Here is a 20,111-nt window from a genome sequence, read left to right as displayed (position 1 = left end):
TTTTTTTTTTTTTAATTTAATTATTGGTCTTGTGAAGTATTCTAATTTATTGAGATTAATTTATTGTGAATTGTTGGGTTTTTGTTGAATGTGAGCCAAAATCATCACAATTAAAAGAACCAAAGACTTAAACTAATTCAGTCTGTGTGCATTGAATTTATTTAATACACAAGTTTCACAATTTGAGTTGAATTACTGAAGTATGAGGATAGGGATTTAGGGAATGTTGAGCAATAGCAGAGATTTATTTCATGTAAATCTGAGTTGAAGTTTCAGGCTGAGAAGTTGACACTAAAGCCTAATGCCCTCTACAAGACTGAAGCACATCACTCTCAGTCTCAAAGTGTCTTTTCTTTGAGTCTTGTCTGAGCACATGCCAAACAACACCACCCTTACTGAAGCTTTCACAATGAATGGTGAGAAAGATGAAAACAAGACGAAAACATAGATGAGATTGTGCTTGGGGAGATGTGCAGAGTAGTTTGATGTTTATTATTTATTGTTTTTTTGCTCTTTTGCATGCTTTTGCTCTTTCTCGTGATATGACAATGGTGTGCACATATGAAAACTAGTCAGATTTCACACAGGTAGTAGAAGTCTTACAAGTGTACATAATAAGTAAGTATTGGCCATATCACTATAGTTGGCAAATTTATTGGCCATAGCACAGAGATTTAGGTTAGACAATTTGCTACAGCCAAATGACAGGATTGAACTGTCCATATTTTTCTAAATTTGTTTGTTAGAGGACATTCTCTCCATCAGTTTTTTGCAGCTTCACATTTTACATGTCCTTTCTTTTAGCATTTTATCCACTTAATAATGAGAAACATCACAAGTAATTCGTGACAAATTGCAATAATATTCATACTAAGGCAAGTTTAAAGCATAGCGGCAGTGAACTGAAAAATAACAAGTATTTTTAAATACATAGCGCAGATACTTTTTTTACAGATAGGCCAAAATATTTTACCTTACAAACCTCTACTTGGAAAAATCTCCAAACCAATCCAAAAATGTCAAGGTCTGGTTGAGTCGGAAATACACGGCAGGAGCAACAGATTCTCTCCGTCTCATTCTTCACCTTGGCAAGAACATACAACAATCCAGTATTTCCAGGGGAAAGATAATGCAGCCCTGTCTAGAAGCTTAGATAGGATACTGAAAGCATTACATATGTTTCAACAGCCTGGTTCTCCTTTACTTAGTGGTGAGATAGAGGCCTGCGGTAGTCTGATAAATGAGAAATAGTCCTGCGATATCTTCTACCCAGAGAGAAAATGTTACTTTGTGAGATTTGCAGCAGTAACTTTTCACTGGAATGACATTCCATTATCGTTTTGTGAAAAGTTTCTACATTTTGACCACTGAAGTGATTGTGAACACTGATTTCATGGAGTGGACATATGAAACTTATTAGAGCTAAACGGCAGGCGAAGACTGTCCTTTTCTCTGTGTAAGGTTCCTTTTCTTTCCCAAATGACTTCAATTGAGGAAATTTATTGCTGCCCAGAAGCTTTTTACAATTTAGCCAGTGGGCTGAAAGAGAGGCGGTGCCTCTTATCTCTGTTCTGTTAATTAGAACCAGCGGGAGGAGCTCGGCTGCCTTTCCTTTATTATAAAACCTTTTTCTCATTGTCATTTATGGGCTTTTGCTTATAATTGAAAGGATAGTAGGTGTAGACAGGAAAGTGGAGGATATGGGGAATGAGATCAGGCCATGACACAAACCTGCTCTAACATACTCTGTCCTGAGTATACAAAAGCATAAAAGTTCATGCATTACAGTGGGCATGATGCAAAGTGCTAAAATATTTTGTCTGAGCAATGTTAGTGCATTAAAAAACCAGTCTGGAAAACAGGCATTACTTTTGTTGATTTGCATCGCTAGAATTACATATTACAGCTTGCAAAGGGCTGCAGCTGTAATGGAGCTTTTATAATAAAGTTTCTAATTGCATTATATTATATTGCTATAAATCAAGATGGTCATTGTGACTGTTTTTTAAATGTGAAATAATTAAATTAATTACAAAAGGTCATGCATTGAAGTGCAATTGTTAAGCATGATGCACAGTGTAAAATATGTTTAGTTACCAATTTAAAAGGTAATGTGTGGCGTGAGTTTGAGGATGGACTATATGTAGAAATGATGGGGGAAGTGCAAGAAAAACAGGCATTATTTTGTTGCAGGGATAATATAAACAGGACATAAATATCTAGATTTGCATTGCTAGAATTAAACATCACTGCTTGCAAGGAAGTAAAAGAAAAGTTCAAGATTAGGTTTGAGGCTTTAATTACATTTAAATTAAATGCTGCATTCCGAGCCACTTTGCACTGTGAATGTATTTTTGTTTTCTCCTAGTAATATAGTTCATTAACTTTATATTAAGAAAGATTTAGCAATGTGTCGCATTAGTATAGAAATAACATGTGAAGTCACATACTGTATATCATTGAAAATACTATCTGTTTTACAATAGCTTGGAATGTGGCTCATGATTTCAGATTTTAAAGCAGGAGCTATACTGTAATTTTTGGTGCTTGCATTATTCAAAAGCCGTAATCATAAGCAAGGTCCATGCAGGTTTTTTGATGGTAAATGAAACACCTTTTTAATAATTTTTCAAGACCAAATAGTAAAGAAAATTTAAGGAATACACTGAAGGGAACACAATATGTCAATATATTTTCTTATTATAACTGTATAGGGAGCACACAATGAGCTGCATTAGCAACACTTGAACGTTTAAAAATACACTATTCAACAGATTTACAATACTTTTAAATTAATTCAACAAAAGAATAGCTTAAGGCTTGAATCCCTTTGTTCCCAACCACTATCTGGAAATAACCATATTTTCTATCATACCTGTAAAAATGTTCTTCCTCAGTATTTTAGTACAAATGTTTAAAGATTCTTAAATCAAGATGCATTTATTTGACACACAAAATGACAAGATAAGTTGAATAAAAATAAAGTCATTTCATGACTATAACAAGAACAAATATCTGCCAATGGGCTCAGAAAATCGATAGTTAATTTTGTTCAATTTCTCAGGAACAAGATTTTATATCTTTATATTGCATCAGTCGTGGCCTAATGGTTAGAGGGTTGGACTCCCAATCGAAGGGTTGTGGGTTCTAGTCTCGGGCTGGACGGAATTGTGGGTGGGGGGAGTGTATGTACAGTTCTCTCTCCACCTTCAATACCACGACTTAGGTGCCCTTGAGCAAGGCATCGAACCCCCAACTGCTCCCCAGGCGCCGCAGTATAAATGGCTGCCCACTGCTCCGGGTGTGTGTTCACTGCTCTGTGTGTGTGCATTTCGGATGGGTTAAATGCAGAGCACAAATTCTGAGTATGGGTCACCATACTTGGCTGAATGTCACTTCACTTCATTTAAGGATATTTCAATATTTGTATTCATAAACAAAACAAAAAATCTTTGTGTACAAAAAGTATTCTTGTCGCTCCATAACGTTACGGATGAACCGCAGATGGACTCTTCTGATGATGCTTTTCATACTTTCCTGGACCTTGACACTGTTATTTACTTGGCAGTCTATGGGACTCGAGCCTACAGGTTTTTATCCAAAATATCTTAAATTGTGTTCTGAAGGCGAAATAAGCTTTTACAGGTTTGGAACGACATGGGTGTGATTAATGACAAAATGGAAATTTTTGTGAGGAGTAACCATTTAAGAGATAATACATCCAATATGATATCATTCCATTTCTTTCGCTTACTGTTTAGTTTTTCACTTAAGACATAACAACCATTTTTTCGAGGATACTTTCAAGGTGACAATTTTGTATGTATTTGTCAATTCAAGAGCAAGAACAGACAAAACTTAATTCGGTGTTTAAGGGCTGTAGACACAGCTCTCAGTATGCACACTGTATGCACCAAACAGAGCACGTGTGCTGAATTAAGCTTTTCATGTCTTTTTGTGCTTGTATGTTTAAAATGGTGAGGTGTATTTGTTCGTTCAGGCATGGGAGGAAGCGAAGAAGAGCTCGGTTTGTTGTTTGCATGGCTCTCCTTGTACACTGAACTCTTCTCGTGAACTGTCAGTTGAGTTTTTCCACGTTTTCTGTTTGAATACTTTAAACTGTTTTGAATGTTTAAATTGGCAAGGATTAAAACACGTGCAAATGATAAGCTTTTGTGACGATACGCAGGCTGTCTTTTTACACTGGCCTCAGTTTTTACACTTGCATTTGATTAATTGCTATTAATTGCAGACAATAATGCATTTATTCGCGATTAAAAAAATAATAATGTTGCCCAGCACTAATATATATATATATATATATATATATATATATATATATATATGTGTGTGTGTGTGTGTGTGTGTGTGTGTGTGTGTGCATTTTTTTTTCTTAATGCCACGACTTTAAGATATCTTACTCAAACTTAAGAACTTTTAAATGATTTAATTTGCGCAAATTAAAGAGATTTTTAAGACCTGAAGAAACCCAGCTAAGCATTAAAAGTTCAATATGTAACATCCCATAGTCGGTGCTATAAAAATTATATCTAAAATTGTGCAGAGAGGTATGTTAATACTTTTCTCAAACTGATAAGACAAATGGATTTCACATAGCAGATTATAAAAATGGTAGAAAGACTCCAGATTTAGAGACCGGAGTAATCAAACAGATTTGAGAAGAAACCACCTAGAACACCTCAGACTAGCAACACCAGAGAAAACAGAACAGAACAGCTACAGTATATGCTTAAAAGCAGTCAGAAAACCTTTTTACTCCTGACAGTGGCTTCTCCAAAGATGCAGTGCAAGATCATGCACTTAATGGCATTATATTGCATAAATATCACCATAACCCAGTTCTAAAGTACAGCAGAAGAATTACAAAGGCATACTGTGTAAAAATCCTACATTATTATTAAGAATTTTATGGTACAATGTTCTTTTTAGGTCATTTATGGCTTCTCTGTAGAGAGAAGAACAGAGTTCCTCACCTGCAGGGCAGCAGGGCTTACCTTATCATCTGCTCTTTTGTCAGAGCGCTTTCTTTTTCCATTTCTTTCATTCTGAATATTCTTATTCACCCTGAGGGTTAGAAATGGAGAGAGCTTTTATAAGTTCACCAGAGGATGGATGAAGCTTGAGTGGGTTTTCTCAAGCTGTTAGATAAAAGTGACAGTATCTGCTCTAGAAGGCTCTGAGGTTTGAACTGTAAAAACTTTACTGGAAGTCTATTTTCTATGGAAACCAGTTTTCATCTCAGAGTAAAAAAGTTAAAATGAAATTTTGAGATAACATTTTACATAAGAATTTAATTATATTAAATATTAATTATAGTATTTATATTAAATATATTATATTTCCCATAGTGTGATATTAAATTGCAAATCTTATATTAAATTGAGAAATACTTTGTGTTATTTTCAATAAAATTGCAAAAACAAACAAACAAAAATAGTGGATATAAAGTCCTACTGTAAAATATAAATTTGCAACTAAAAGAAATACAATTTATGAGAAAGGTGCAATTGCAAGAAAACATTTACAAGTTGTGGAATACAGTCACATTGAGATATAAAATCACTATTATGAGAAAGTATTAAACACAAAAACTGTGATATATATAAATGACATAATAGTGACATATAGTCACACTTTTTTTTGAGGCCAAAAATAGTTTCCATTTTTAAATAAATAAATAAAACAAATAAATCCATAAAGCAACCAATAAAACAAAGAACAACAATAGATGTGACTACTCTCATCCTGTTAATGAATATGCAGCTATTCTTCTCTTTTCTTTGTTGTCTTTTCACAGTATCAATTCATGCTCAAGTAATTTAGTGACTGTAATCTCTCATCCCCAGCTGTAATTTGTTTACACGATGTGACAAAACCATCCAAACCTAATGACAGAACATCAACAGTGTTTACACACCACAACTACCCTGTGCTGTGACAAAAACAAATGAGCGGCCATCATGGAGCTTTGGTGGGCTTTGTCAGCTTCTAATTACATTATACAAAACAATTACATTATATTATAAAATCCACTTTTTTAAAGATTTATTTTTGCCATTTTTATTATGATAGGACAGATCATAACTGACAGGAAGTGAAGTAGGAGAGAGATGGTGTGGGATCGGGAAAGGCCCTCGGGTCTGGATTCGAACTTGGGACATCATATTTTAGATGTTAAAACTGAAATGCCATTAAAATGCATGCTTTCAGTGCAATATTCATGATCATCAAAACCAAACAGATGTTTTTTGTATCTGAGGCACAGCACACAGCGCTCTATTCTGGCAAAAGAGGGCGGGGAAGCAGCAGCTAATTTGCATTTAAAGAGACATGCAAAAAAACAGTTTGCTTCTACTCAAAACAGGCATTTTCAAAATGATATAATAAATTATCTGTGGGGTATTTTGAGCTAAAACTTCACAGAAAAATGTTGGGGATACCTTAGACTTATCTTACATCTTGCAAAAAGGGGCATAATATGTGCCCTTTCATGGAATATTTCACCCAAAATGAAATCCTGTCATTTACTCAACCTCAAATGTCTGATTTCTACGTTTTTTGTCTGTACAATGAAAGACAGTGGGAACTAATGTAGTTTAAACACCACATGGTATGTTAACAAGTAATAATTTTCATCAGTCAAAATGACTCCAATCTGTTTTAGATTCTGAAACTTCATTTATGTATCCTGAATGAAACTACATTGACCATTAATTAATAACTAAAGAAATTCACTGCACTATTGTCACTCGAGCTACTAAGAGTATAATTGTGTTTTGGAATAACATGACATTTTTTATTTTTGGTTTAACTATCACTGTAAGTGTCAAATGTCTGTGGTGTGTCAAGACTATCAATGTGTTGTGGTGTTGCTGAGCATCAGCCTGTAACGGCACACCCCTGGGTCATCCATCCCATCTCTGGTTTCACTCTATATGTATCTCTCTAACAGCTGTTTAAACTCTTGTTAATATTTGCTGAATATGTGAATCAATTTGTATAAATATTCATGCGGGGTCAGATGCATATACTCAACCTTGACCTGCTCATACTCCCGTCTCCTTGCTTCCCTCACTAACATAGACAGGCACTGATCTAACTGTTACGCTTTTCTGAGTTAAAAAAAGTCAGTTAATCGCAGAGATGTAACTCAGCATCCACAACACTGTCAAAATTACAGTATTTTTCACAATTTCCTGTGCTGAGGCACCAATTCACATGAATCAGATGAAAATTTTACATTTCAGTTTGCTTTGTCGGCCTGGGGAGCTCGGACATAATGAAAAATCAAAGAGAAAGATGAAAACAGGCAAAACAATTTTCTTTCGAGCTTGTTTACTTTGCTTGAAAGCAGCGGTTCATGAGATGACTGGCTGGCTCCAGCTCCTTTATCCAGAGGTTTGGAGAACACCCGAGATCGACGCTGGACAGATGACAGAGATTTACTCATGTCCTCTGAGTGAGTTAAGGCCATCGTGGCTTCGTAATCAGAGGTTTGATTTGTCCTTGGACAGAGTAAGAATCACGCGCACACTCACATCTCTACCGCAGCGCCGCATGAGGATGTGTGGAGAAACACGCACATTCACAACACACCCACACACAAACATACTGACAAGCGCAAACATGCATGATCGAATTCTGCCCACAGCTATCTGAACATGGTCTATATTAAAACATAGATCACACACAATTGTCCACGGACATAGTGAAGGTCTTTCACTTAAAGTCAACTTGAAATCAAACTCGACATTGTTTACTTCATCTCTAGTCTTATTGTGAATGATTCTTCTGTGCACGTTATTCCAAAGAAAAAATGATTTGCGTACATAATCTTTCATTAAAATGCAGCAACTTGCTCTTGTAATAACTCTGGTGTCTTGCTGGTGTTTTTATACAGCAGCCAAACAGCTATTTAGGCTTTTTTTTTTTTTTTTTTAGCAAACTCACAAGTGCAATTCTTGGTATGTAACAGCCACTTGTCAAAGTCCAATTTAAACCAAAATACACTACCAGACAAACATTCTAAAGAAATAAGATTAGCTTTTATGCTCATTAAGGATGCAATTAATAAATAAAAAAATACTTTCTTTTGTTTAATATTATTTCAATTTAACATTTTATTAAGCTTGTGTATTTGAATATCTTTTCAAATATATGACTGAATTATGAATATAAGAATAAAAATACATTTTCAGCATCATTACTCCAGTCTTCAGTGTCACATGATCCTTCATGCAGTATATCATTCTAATGTTTTGATTTGTTGCAATTATTATTAATCATTATTAGAAATCAGTTATTAATAATTATTAATAATGAATTTATAACGACATTTTAATAACATTTTACAATATTACCGTTTCCTACTCCAGTTTTTAGATAAATAAATGCAGTCTTGGTGAACATAAGAGACTTCTTTCCAAAAACATGAAAACCACGTAACTATTCCGAACCTTTGAACAATAAAACATATACATTTTCTGTTGTAAGTTACAGAAAATAGTAGAAAAATAATGTAATGAAGGATGATACACCAAAACAGAGTAATGAGAAAACGTAACAATTGTAATAATATGTAAATCATTTCATAAAGTAAATGTATATACCAGTCTATACATGACTCGGATCCCTCATTCAATATAAGTCTAGATAGTTTCACCAGTCCGTCAGGTAAAAATCTCAAGTCACTTATTAAATAACAAAACAAGAATCATTCATGTCTGTTTCACACCACATTTTAATACTAAAGTATATTAAAAGGCTGTTTAATCGCCAACTAAGTATATGAGCAATAGTACTATTGACGCTTATCCTAGTAAACATCACTAATTATTGACTGTTCCCTGGATGACAGACCCTTGTATACTGGTGTGGGTTCTGCTATTGTTAAGTAGTAGCTATTGTACTGTAAAGCCCTCTGGCACATTGAGGCATGTCCGCATTCTTCCTCTGTGCCTACAGAGCCATGATTAGCATCCTGACAGAGATAAGGAGCCGGTGTTGATGCTCCTGCGGGGCAGACACACATCACGCTAAGCTTGAATGACAGTCGGGACCACTGGTGACCGTTCCACCCCCTCAGCCCAAACACACACACTGCGTCCCTCATTCTCTATCACTTATTACTTCTCACCTCCTTTCTTCAGGCTCTCCGTCACTTCTGCCTCTGCAATCACATACACAAATTGGTACAATATAAACTGACAGGGGTGTGACGGAGAGACAGATAGAGAGAGGGGGACACCTTCTCCATTTCTATAATAAACAAATTTAAACTTAAAATGAAGGAAATACTTCAAAAACTAAGTCACACCTCAAGTGTATCCTAAATTGTTCGAAAAATGTAAAATGCATTAGTGCAGGTAAGGTTTGATGTTAATAGGTGCATTTAAAAATAGATGCAAAAGGTTTTTGTTACAACTGCTTCAAACAGAGATCTGACCGCATCATCATCCAATCTGTATGGAATGAAATGAAGAAACAGAACAAACTGAGACAAACTAAGTCCAGAAGAAGAACTGTCTCCAAGATGCTTCAAGAGACCTACCTGCAAAGCTACCTGAAAAACAAGTGCACTGTGCAAAAAGCTGCTTTAAACTCTAGGGATGATTACACAAAATTTTGTTTTTTGTTTTTGTTTTCATTTAGATTGAATTTAGTTAATAGAAGTTAATTGATAAATCAAATATATTCATGATATTATTTTTGAAAGCATCCTCACTTTACAGGATTTTACACAAGTGCCTAAAACTACTGTAGCACTGTAGATTTCTGCAGACGTTGCCACAGTTCTTCTGGATGTAGTCTGTCTCAGTTTGTTCTGTTTCTTCATGATATTTTCTTTAGGTTTGTAAATGTAATTTCTGATATTTCCTACTGACACCTTAAAGCAAAAGATAGAAATAACTGACTAAACACCTTTTTTAGCTGATGCAAATACTAGTGTTCTAATAATTTTGACCACCACTAGATGCAAAAATGATATACAAATACAAAAATACATCTGGAAAAGAGTTCACAGTGCATTTTTCTAAATGTGTATTTAATAGTTTGATTTCGAAATTAAATTTGAAACATAAGTCAATCCAAAAGTCATAATGCTGTAAAATGCAGAGATACACAGCCAGTTATAGTAGTTGTTTGGTATTTTTGTTGATAATTTCATTAACACTTAATATCACACATAGGTAAGGTAAAAGTAGCTAAAGTTCAGAAAACTGCCTCTCATTCCTGTTCCTTACTGATTCAACAAATGAGATTTTTCCAAACTGCCACCTTTAGTTTTGGAGGATCTCATCTCATCATCTCTGGGGTGCATGTGAAGCCTAGTCTAAATTTAAACTAATATAAAAAAATTGCAAAACTTAAAGGACCCTAAAAAACCCCACTTAAATATTTGGAATATGTCTGGAGTTGGAATAAAAGAAGGAATTTAACATCAAAATAACTGCACACATCATCTTTAAACAGCTATGTCAATAAAGTATTTGCGTCCTTGGCAGAGTGGATATCTTGTCTTCATCAAGAATCTTTTAAAACCTAACAGGGAACACAGTGAAAGACAAATATAGTCATTCACTCTCACTTTCTCTCTCTCTCTCTCTCTCTCTCTCTCTCTCTCTCACACAAACACACACACACACACAGCCTCATTATCTGCGACATGCATAGGTAGGATTAGCTCTTGAAGTTTCATTACCTCGCTTAAGTCTACCAAAGTGCGATTTTTCTTACTCCTAGAGGGTCCTTCTTTTCCTTATCAGCATGTCTTCACACTTCTCTACCTGTCCACACAGCTATGCTTTATCTTAAGCTATGCAAATGCACAAAACATGCTAAAACACGCTTAAATGTTTTAAAGAGTTTAAAAGCATACAAATTCAATAATAATACAAAAAAAAAAACACAATAAATCACAGATCAATCAAATCAGCTGGTGGTCCGGCCACCACCTTCACCTCGGCTCAGTCAGAGACCTCATGCGACACTGCATTTTTGTTGACACCTCGTAAAAAAGTGAACTCACAGTCACTGCAGCGTGAAAGCATCAGCCTGCAGTGGATTAGCACTAGTCAGTACAATTTAAGAATGAGTAACCCGAAGCAACCAATAAGAATTAACTAAGCAGCAATCGTTTAATCCAACTCTGATTTACATTGGCTGAGGAGGCTTTGATCTGTTCAACTTCTTTATGATTGGACACAAGTGGTATGTGGTATTGCCTAGTGTGCCTTACTATCTTCTATATTCAGTATGTCAGGCCCGAGGCACTAGCTGTCCCAGTTATGACACACATTTACATGTACTGCAATGAATTACAGCATCAAAGTCGCAACATATTGAAGAGGAGCTAGCAGGAGAAAGAGCATGTGTGGGTAGTTAGGTGTTCAAAAAATAGGGAAAAAAAGTGTCATGTTAAAGGGCGAAATAGGATTGCAGATGAATAGCGAAAGAGAAGACTGAATGAAAGGAAAGAATGATCCGAGTTATCCAAGGGACATCAAGTGCACTTGATTTTAGAGAAACCTATTAGCTGTTATAAAGTAGTCTAAACTAAAATATGAACCTTTTTTTAGCTGCGTGCAAAAATAACATTTGGCAACTACAAAAAATCTACACAAAACAGCAGGTTAGGTCAAAAAGAAATGTTTATGTTCTTTCCTTCTTGTAAATTGATAAAATGATAAAGTGTGCAATGATTTTAAGCTGATTACTCCTTCTTGAAGGTCTTGCAATATCTGAATTTCTTCATTAAAGATTAAAAATAATTGGACTATCCACAGACGTTGGGTACTTAAAAGTATGCATGCTTCGATTTAATCTGCACACAGTGAGCAGAAAGTGAAATGTACACACGTCACACCTGTTCTACATAAGCCACAAAATACAATACATGCATGCACACACACATAAAATAAAGTGCATGCTTTCTTTTTTGGTGGGGAAAAGGCTGTAGGTTGGGTTGTGAAACGTATGACATGTCCCTTGGGAACAAGGTTTGGAACACTCGGCTACATGAAAAGGAAATTAAAGTGCAGCACAGACAGGTTTGCGAGAACTGCTCTGTCACTTACTAAAGAAGATGTACTCCGTGTAGCTGCTCCAGATCTTGTCGTCTCTGTACTGGTTAACGAACGCAGCTGTTCCAGTTGAGTTGCAGGCCACCATCTGGAACCCAGCCTCACTCAACCTGTCGAATGCTTGCTCCAGGTAGGTGAACTTCAGGTAGAAGCGGGAGGTGTACTTCTCTGGCGGACGGTCCGGATCTCGACTTTCATTTAAAGTGTCACCGAACACTTCCTTCGCCAGGGCGATACGCCCGCAGACCATGATCCGTGCCACACGGCGAAACTTAGCATCAGCTTGGTTATCCCTCACCATTGTGTAGGATCCCCGATAACCTATCGTAATAAACCCAGACTTCTTGTCCAGGACGGAAGAGGAAGTCGCATAGTTGGTGGCACAGCTTCCAGTTCGAGTCACCAACTCACTGCTCTGCGAACTTTCCTCAATGTCGCTCTGGCAGCCTTCGTCATTGAGCGAGCCTTGCTTGGCTACACGTGGGCCCAAAAGTCTAAGCATTTCCCCCAACTGGAAGTGCTCGGCTTCACGCTGAAGACGTTCCCGCTCCGGAAAGTGTTCTGGTAGCACAAGCTGGCGGTCCCGTAGGAAGTCCAGCACGTATCGGAACAAGAACCCATCGCGGTCAATGAAGAAGCGCCCTCGGTTGTCGCGGGGCAACTCGTGCGGGCTGCACCGCGTGAACATGTAGTGGAGGGTGGTGTCAGGTACGCTGACCAGGGTGGAGCGCTTGGTGACGTACACTTGGCCGCCGACATTGAGTTCCACAATCTCCGGGTACGGACTCGACACCTCACTAATAGGGAGTATGGTTTCCTTCATGGCCATGGTCCAAACCCACCGACACGACAATGTAAACAGAAGACAGAAATGAATAGAGAGGCGACTCTGGAAAGATCTCAAAAAGAAGCAGGGAGCGAATCCATGGAGGTCCAGGCGTGATGGATCTCAGTCAAGACTTCACTGCCAAACAGCTGTTAAAGTTTGAAAGAGAACTACATCGCTGCTAGAGAATGAGAGAGGGATAGAGAGAAGAAGAGAGGGAGATTAAGAAAAAGGGAAGAGGAGAAGAGAAGGGGATGGAGTGCTATCAAGTTTCCTCAGCTGCTATCCCTCTGTTGATGAAGAGAGCAGTGGAGTACGAGATGGAGACACTGGGGGGGAGAGAGAGAGAGAGAGAGAGAGAGAGAGAAAGAGAGAGAGGGGTGGAAAAGAGGAGGAACGCCAAACAGAGACCCACATCATTTGTCCAAGGTCTAAGGGAAGCCACAATGACATCATCTACAGAATGAGAGAGGGAGTGGAGGTGTAGCTGCACAGTCCTGCCTTTTTAAAGAGACAGCAGCACAATGATTTACCAAAAAGCATGCAACCAAAAACGAATTACCATCGAAGGACAAGTTATAAACCCATACAAAAAGAAAATGAGAAATGTGTTCTTTTAGTTAAGTGCATGTGTATGCTGTTGTGTAGAAGAATGATCTCTCTAAATAACTATCTTGTGTAATTGAGTTGGACTCAGATGTCTGCATGTTGTGGCACAGTGAATAATGAACAGGCACACAATGTGATTGTCTCATGGGAATAAACACAGATTAGCTGTAATTCTCACATTATCACTGCCAAACCATTAAAACGGAGGGGGTAAGAGAGAGACAGAGAGAAGTGCGCTTTATTAATCACCCAGTAGACTATATCGCCACCTAGGGGGCATATGTAAGTGTATTTGGTCAGGTTTGTCATTGAAAGTGAAAAGATAAGCAGTAAAAAACAATAACAAGTTTTGTTAAATTGTATTTAAATTTCTGAATGAACAACAGATTGCAAAACAGAGTGAGATTTAAAGTGATTTCTTGATACATTTAATAACATTGTGAGTATTGAAATAAATGCTGGATGGAGAGTATTTACAAGCTATTTGGTACATTTTCCCATTCACATTTCCCCATATTTTAATTTTTATTTTTTTTATTTTTTTAGATTAGTACGATTTGGGTAACCAATCAGATAATCTTACAATAACTATCAAATGGTACACATTCCAAATGGTGGTGAACTCTTAATATCTGGCATTAGGATAATATCTGAATATTTTTTAGCCGCATACACCTTTATTCTAATGTGTGTCAAGCGTGAACCAACTGCCATACCCCCGCAAAATGCAATTTACATTGATAGAGACCTTCTGGTAACTGACACATTTCATTCATTTACAGAATATGAAAAAACACTGATGGATGACTGAACATCCTTTCTGTCATTTTTTGCATGCACTCTTTAAGAACACCTCTGTAAAGAACTTAACAGGGACTGAAAGTGAAGAAAATGAGAAAAAGTTGTAAAGCACTTTCTTAGGAAAGAGGGAAATGAGATGGCATTGACTGAGTTTGTAAATGTGGTCAGAATCACAGACCACTTGGTTAGTGACACAGATTCAAAACTTGTATGACAATTTGGGAGAAAAATGAAAGTTTGAAACATAATATGGTCATTGAAACAGTTGCATGAGGCTTTTAACCTATTTGAGTGTTGCATTTTTTAAAGATGTCAAATTTTGGGAAAAACAGTAGATTCTAGAGCAACCTTATTAAAAGGATCAAAACATATCCAGCTAGGAGGTAACATTTTCTTGATGGACAGCAGCCCACATGGCTTTTCAGGAGATCTGGATGACGATGTCAATGCATTACTATTTATCTCTGTCATCCTGAGGAACAACAGGCTTCCTCGAGGGGGAAAATGAAAAAGAGGGACATTATTTTTAGGTGCTAATTACCTGACTTAGAGATGACAATGAGTAATTTCTGCGATCCTGAAGAACGCAGCCTTGGCAGTGTCTAAATACTACTTGCTGTTGATGAATGGACCTATTGATCTGCAGTCATATTCAGCATTTGCATGTAATTCCAATTTTAAAGCCTATTTCTGACAATGTATGGTGAGTGATTTCCCCGTACACAGACAAATACCCACAATCAAACAGAGCAGAGGACGGTAATTGGAGCACGGCAGTGAAGATTATAATGCTGTAGCTGGCCTCTATCTGTGTAATTGTATGGTAAGCTGAAAATCACAGATCTTTCAACAAAAAACAATGGATGTGGGCATGTAACAGCGGTGGATATTACACACAGTTTTTCTTCTTATCTTCCTCATTCAGCCTTTTCATCTCCCTTTTTTCTCTGGAGTATGTTCAGGAAAGCATCATTATGACAATTACTTTTCTCAGCAGGTATGGTGGATGATAAAATGAGCACAGACTTCCATCTAGAGATCAGAACATCACAGAAACTAGGCCCTTTTGACTGGTCCCATAATAAGCAACCATTGAAAAACACCCGAGCAACCACATATCAACACATTAAAAAACACTTAAAACAATTACATATAATCACCACTCACCTTTTTTTTTCTTTCAGAAAAGGTCTCACCTCGTGTGACTTCTCCTTATCACCCTCCTGTCAGGTGATTCAATGGCGCTCCATGACACTGTTCATCCTCTTTTTTTTAGTTTCGACTCCACTGAGACTCCACAGCCACACTTCCCTCCACGATTACACTCCGACAGACACCAGTCAGACCTGCACACAGCGCTATTCATCAGCCACTCAAGACAGCATGCATGGCTGATTTTACAGTGGAAGGCACAAAAGTGACATTGACCTTCCATCTGAAATAATCGCTCTCGAGGTAAACCGCCTGTTAAATATGCAGCACAGTGCATGTGAATGACATACTGAATGTCATACTCAGGGCGTGCAGCTTTATCAACCAGAGAAAGAACACCACCGCCACATATTTCTATGTAGATATGCTTGAATAATGACATTTTACTGCTCTGGTTTCCTTTAAAGAAATAAGAATTCTGTACAGACACTGAAATATAATGTTTTAAATCACAATTTTATGATAGCGCAACATATTTAGCATGATACTGACTACAAATACATGCAGAATTTTAACAGATCTCATCGATCGAATGCAACCAAACACAAGCCTATAAAATCACTCAGTGTTTGACATGACTACACAATATCGAACCTCTTACACTAAGTGCTTTGGTGTGTAACTTGTTACGCATCATTAGAGCAATGGACATAATTGATGTCCCAAATTATGCAGCTTGTTGAATAGAGGTGTGCTATTAAGGAACTCATTTTTTGCCTGCTGGATGGTAGTGTTATTAACTCAAGCAAAGTTAATAATAAAAAAAAATATTCAATTGTTTTTAAATAAAGATGAAATAAATTAAAACTTAAATATTACATGAAAAACTTATATTTCAGTTATTTGCCAAGGCAACATTTCCAGTTTACACTTTTTTATTTTCATTTTATCTGACCCTCTAACGCTAGCATTTTTTTACAATTCTAATTATATTTTTATCTATTTGTTTTCTTTATATATATATATATATATATATATATATATATATATATATATATATATATATATATATATATATATATATATATTAAAATGGCTCATTCGAATTCTGCCGATGGCATTCAGAATATGTGTGTTACCCAAATAAAATGGACAAACAGTAAGCCTTTGAGAAGGGGTTTATCAAGCTAGATGGTGCATTAGAAATATACATCTCCTGTTTCCAAAGTAGCTGGGGTCAGTGGGGCCCTGGTGAAGGTTGTAATTTAATTTGTATGTTCGTTTATTTTTATTTATTTGTGCTATTTACACAATTTTTAAGTTTTTTTTTTTCAAGTTTGTAGGTGTCAAGGTACAGAAACTAATTAATTAAATTTAAAAAAGCACTAGACAGTCTTCAATGTAAAAATAAAATATACAATCAAACCTACATTTATTCAGACACCTTCAACATTTCTCACATTATTACAGTTTTGCTATATATATCAAAAAATATATCTGGTGTCTGAATAATTTTTGGTTGACTGTTAAAACTACAAAGTAGTCAAGAGCAGTGAGTGATTTTCATTTTCATTTTCTTGGATTATCATTACAGCAGACAGTAGCTAAATTGGGCGTGGTCACTTTAAGAGATGACTGTTTACTTTCACTTAAGAAATAACTGACAGTTTTTTCGAGCATAATTTCCAAGGTGGATATTTTGACATATTTTGTATGTATTTGTCGGCACTAGAGAGAAAATAAGCAAATTCGATGTTCAAGTGTTTTGATCAAAACACTTGAAAATGCTTATTTTTTGCATCTCGAGACGCCTTTCTCTGCCTGAGCCCTGAACACCAGAACACCGCGAGTACTGAATCGGGCTCTTTCACATCTATTTGTTCGTTCAGGTGCAGGAGGGACTTCAAGGAGACCTTCGCAGAAGAGAGTTCGGTTCAGTGTCCGTGATACGCGGCTCTCTCTCTCTCTCTCTCCGCACCGAACACAGCGTGCTCCGCGAGTAACCAGCTGTTCTGTTCGGCTTCTCCGCTTCTTGTTTTTGAATGCTTTAATGTTTAATCGACAAGCGGTAAGGCTTAACAACACCTAGCTCCCAACCCAACTTTGAGAATAGATTAACGGCGATATTTTTTTAACGCCCGATAGGAGTCTCGCGTTAAAGCAGCACGTTAACGCCGATAACGGCCCACCACTGAATATATAAACGGCTCTCTAGTCTTACACATTTTCTTATTGCTTTTTCCTCTAATACTAGCTTTCCCTATTCTATTTACTTGTTTTATATTGTATATATGCATGTATATAAAACCTTGCTACAAGTACTGCATTAGGCTAACTGAGACTTGTCATAAAACTTGTATATTATTGCTCTTTTGTTGGTTTTGATTGCTTCTGTTGTCCTCATTTGTAAGTAACTATGAATCAAAGTGTCTGCTAAATGATTAAATGTACTAAATATGTATATCAACTAATAGAATGACTTTATACTTAACAAATGTAATAAAACTGAACACATACAAATAAAAAAGCAAATGCAAAATATTTTAATAACATAAAAATAAAATAACATACTAAAATAACAATCTTACTGAATGAAAAAAAAAAACACTTAAACGGTGTAAAAAAATCTATTTGTCTTAAGCTGTTTACTATTTGTCCTCCCAACTCTGTTCCATAACACAATTATTCAGCACAAAAAAAATTAATATAGCAGCTCAAACAATTTGTTACAATCACTTTCAATAAAATGTTAAAAAGCACTCAAGAGCAGAGGTTGAAAAATCTCCGGGCCTGAAGAGGAGTGTATACAAAACTGAACAGTGACTGACAGCAGCAAATGACAGCTCTTTGCTGCAGCCTTGCTTTTCCATCGGCGGTGTGAGGGGAATGAAGACAAGCCTATCAGAGGAGATACTGCCTGACACTGGCCCCCCGACACCCACCCGTTTGCTGTTAAATTACGGGTTGGGGTGAGACGACTTCCTGCAGAGCAACAGCACTGTTTCTGTAGACCAGCAGTCAACACTTCACATTGAGATGAATGAAGAGGAAAGGTGTCATCAGCATGACTTGTCAAGCTGATTTAAAAGGTTTGAGGCAGTATGACACGACACATTTGAAAAAGGGCAGGTAATTCAGTATGAGCTTGCCTTACCTTAAGGCCTTTAACAGGTGTCAATCATATCAAACTGTCTCAATGGATCATTTAAGAAAGAGCAAAAATGTAAGGTGCAGAATAAGAGTAATTTTAAAGAAATTTTCAAAGACATTTAGGTTGGAGTAGCATGCAAATATTAATCTGTATGGCAATTATTCATTACCACACACACACACACACACACTTTTACTAGCTATTTAAAAGTATTGTATTTTCTTTTGGTAACAGGTTGTTAGACTAATTTTCATGTCAGAAAATGTAACACAAGTTACATGGTAATAAGTAGCAATAAGATAATTTCTGTTTTTATATACATTAAATATTAAAAACAGTCAATATATGATAAAGATATAACAGAAATTTGATATCCCTTTTGCTGTGTGCGTATCCAAGTCAAAGTTATATCAATGTACTTTAATATAACTTGTATTTTAAGAGTAGCCTACCGACAGTCTTTCAGTTTGTAGCCTACACAGAGTCGTTCACAAGCTTCACATGCACGTTTGAAGTAATTGTCGAGTTTGGTTAGACTGAAGGTAAATATCCACTTGATTCAGCGACTGTTTCTATTTTCTAACATTTGTCTTTAATGTTTTCATTGTTTTGTCGATACTAGTGAAACGCAGCCTCAAATGATTCACCGCGATAATCACGCGGATGATTCCAAACTGATTCGAGAACCGACTCAAAAGATTGATTCATTCACGAATTAATTGTCGATAGTGTCAAGGTAAAACGATTCTGCTGATTTATCAATAAATTGTTTCTTTAATGAAAACCTACACGATTTAAAACTAAATTGAGAGATTTATCTTAAGTAACTTAATATTGGTGCATTATTTTGCGACAATGACCGGCTGTAAAGTTGCATTGTTACAAACGTACCAGCTATTCATTCGAAACATTGGCCTTGGAGTTCAAACTTTTGATTTTATTGTTCTTTGTTTATATCAATCAATAATACAGTTCAGAAGTAATTCTAAAAGTTGGTCATTACCGTTGAAACCATAGTAAACAAACAAACAAACCATAGTCTGCAGTACAAATACTTAAGATATAAAAATTAATTTTGTCCTATTGTCTTTAAAGTATGTATCTTTCAGTATCAATATCACGATGTCAAACCATGTTTGTTTTATAGAGTATTAACCTCTATGCACTATGCGCTATTGACCAAGAGATGACGCTGTTTCTCAGCTGACTCTGACAGCTGCCTTGAGTTTAAGGCAGTCTATGGCTGGAGGGAAAAATTGTTTACTACACAGGTGGGATGTTTAATTTCAAACCTAGAAGATGCGATCTAAAATGGGTTACCTTTAAATTGCTTACAGGTTATGTTAGAATGATATGAATGCACGTGAAATAGAAAATAGAAAATTAAAAGGAGAGAGTGGAGAAATGCTTGATCATCCCTCCTACTCCTTGCACACGTGCATCCTCAGAGAGTCTTTTCCAGATTATG

At 36.4% G+C, this 20,111-nt stretch overlaps 1 protein-coding gene across 1 annotated transcript in view; it reads right to left on the bottom strand.

Annotated features, from left to right (window-relative positions):
• LOC127970970 (BTB/POZ domain-containing protein KCTD8-like) overlaps nt 1-13,286 on the bottom strand; it is a 31,736-nt gene extending 18,450 nt beyond the window's left edge. Inside the window, exon 1 of the mRNA XM_052573687.1 lies at nt 12,099-13,286. Coding sequence (XP_052429647.1) covers nt 12,099-12,933 — 835 coding nt within the window. The 5' untranslated portion in view covers nt 12,934-13,286. The remainder of the gene's footprint in view (nt 1-12,098) is intronic.
• Nucleotides 13,287-20,111: the final 6,825 nt, after the last annotated feature.

The sequence above is a fragment of the Carassius gibelio genome, chromosome B14, assembly GCF_023724105.1.
Source record: "Carassius gibelio isolate Cgi1373 ecotype wild population from Czech Republic chromosome B14, carGib1.2-hapl.c, whole genome shotgun sequence".
In the NCBI taxonomy this organism is placed as follows: domain Eukaryota; kingdom Metazoa; phylum Chordata; class Actinopteri; order Cypriniformes; family Cyprinidae; genus Carassius; species Carassius gibelio.
This window is presented reverse-complemented; position numbering and strand designations above follow the sequence as displayed.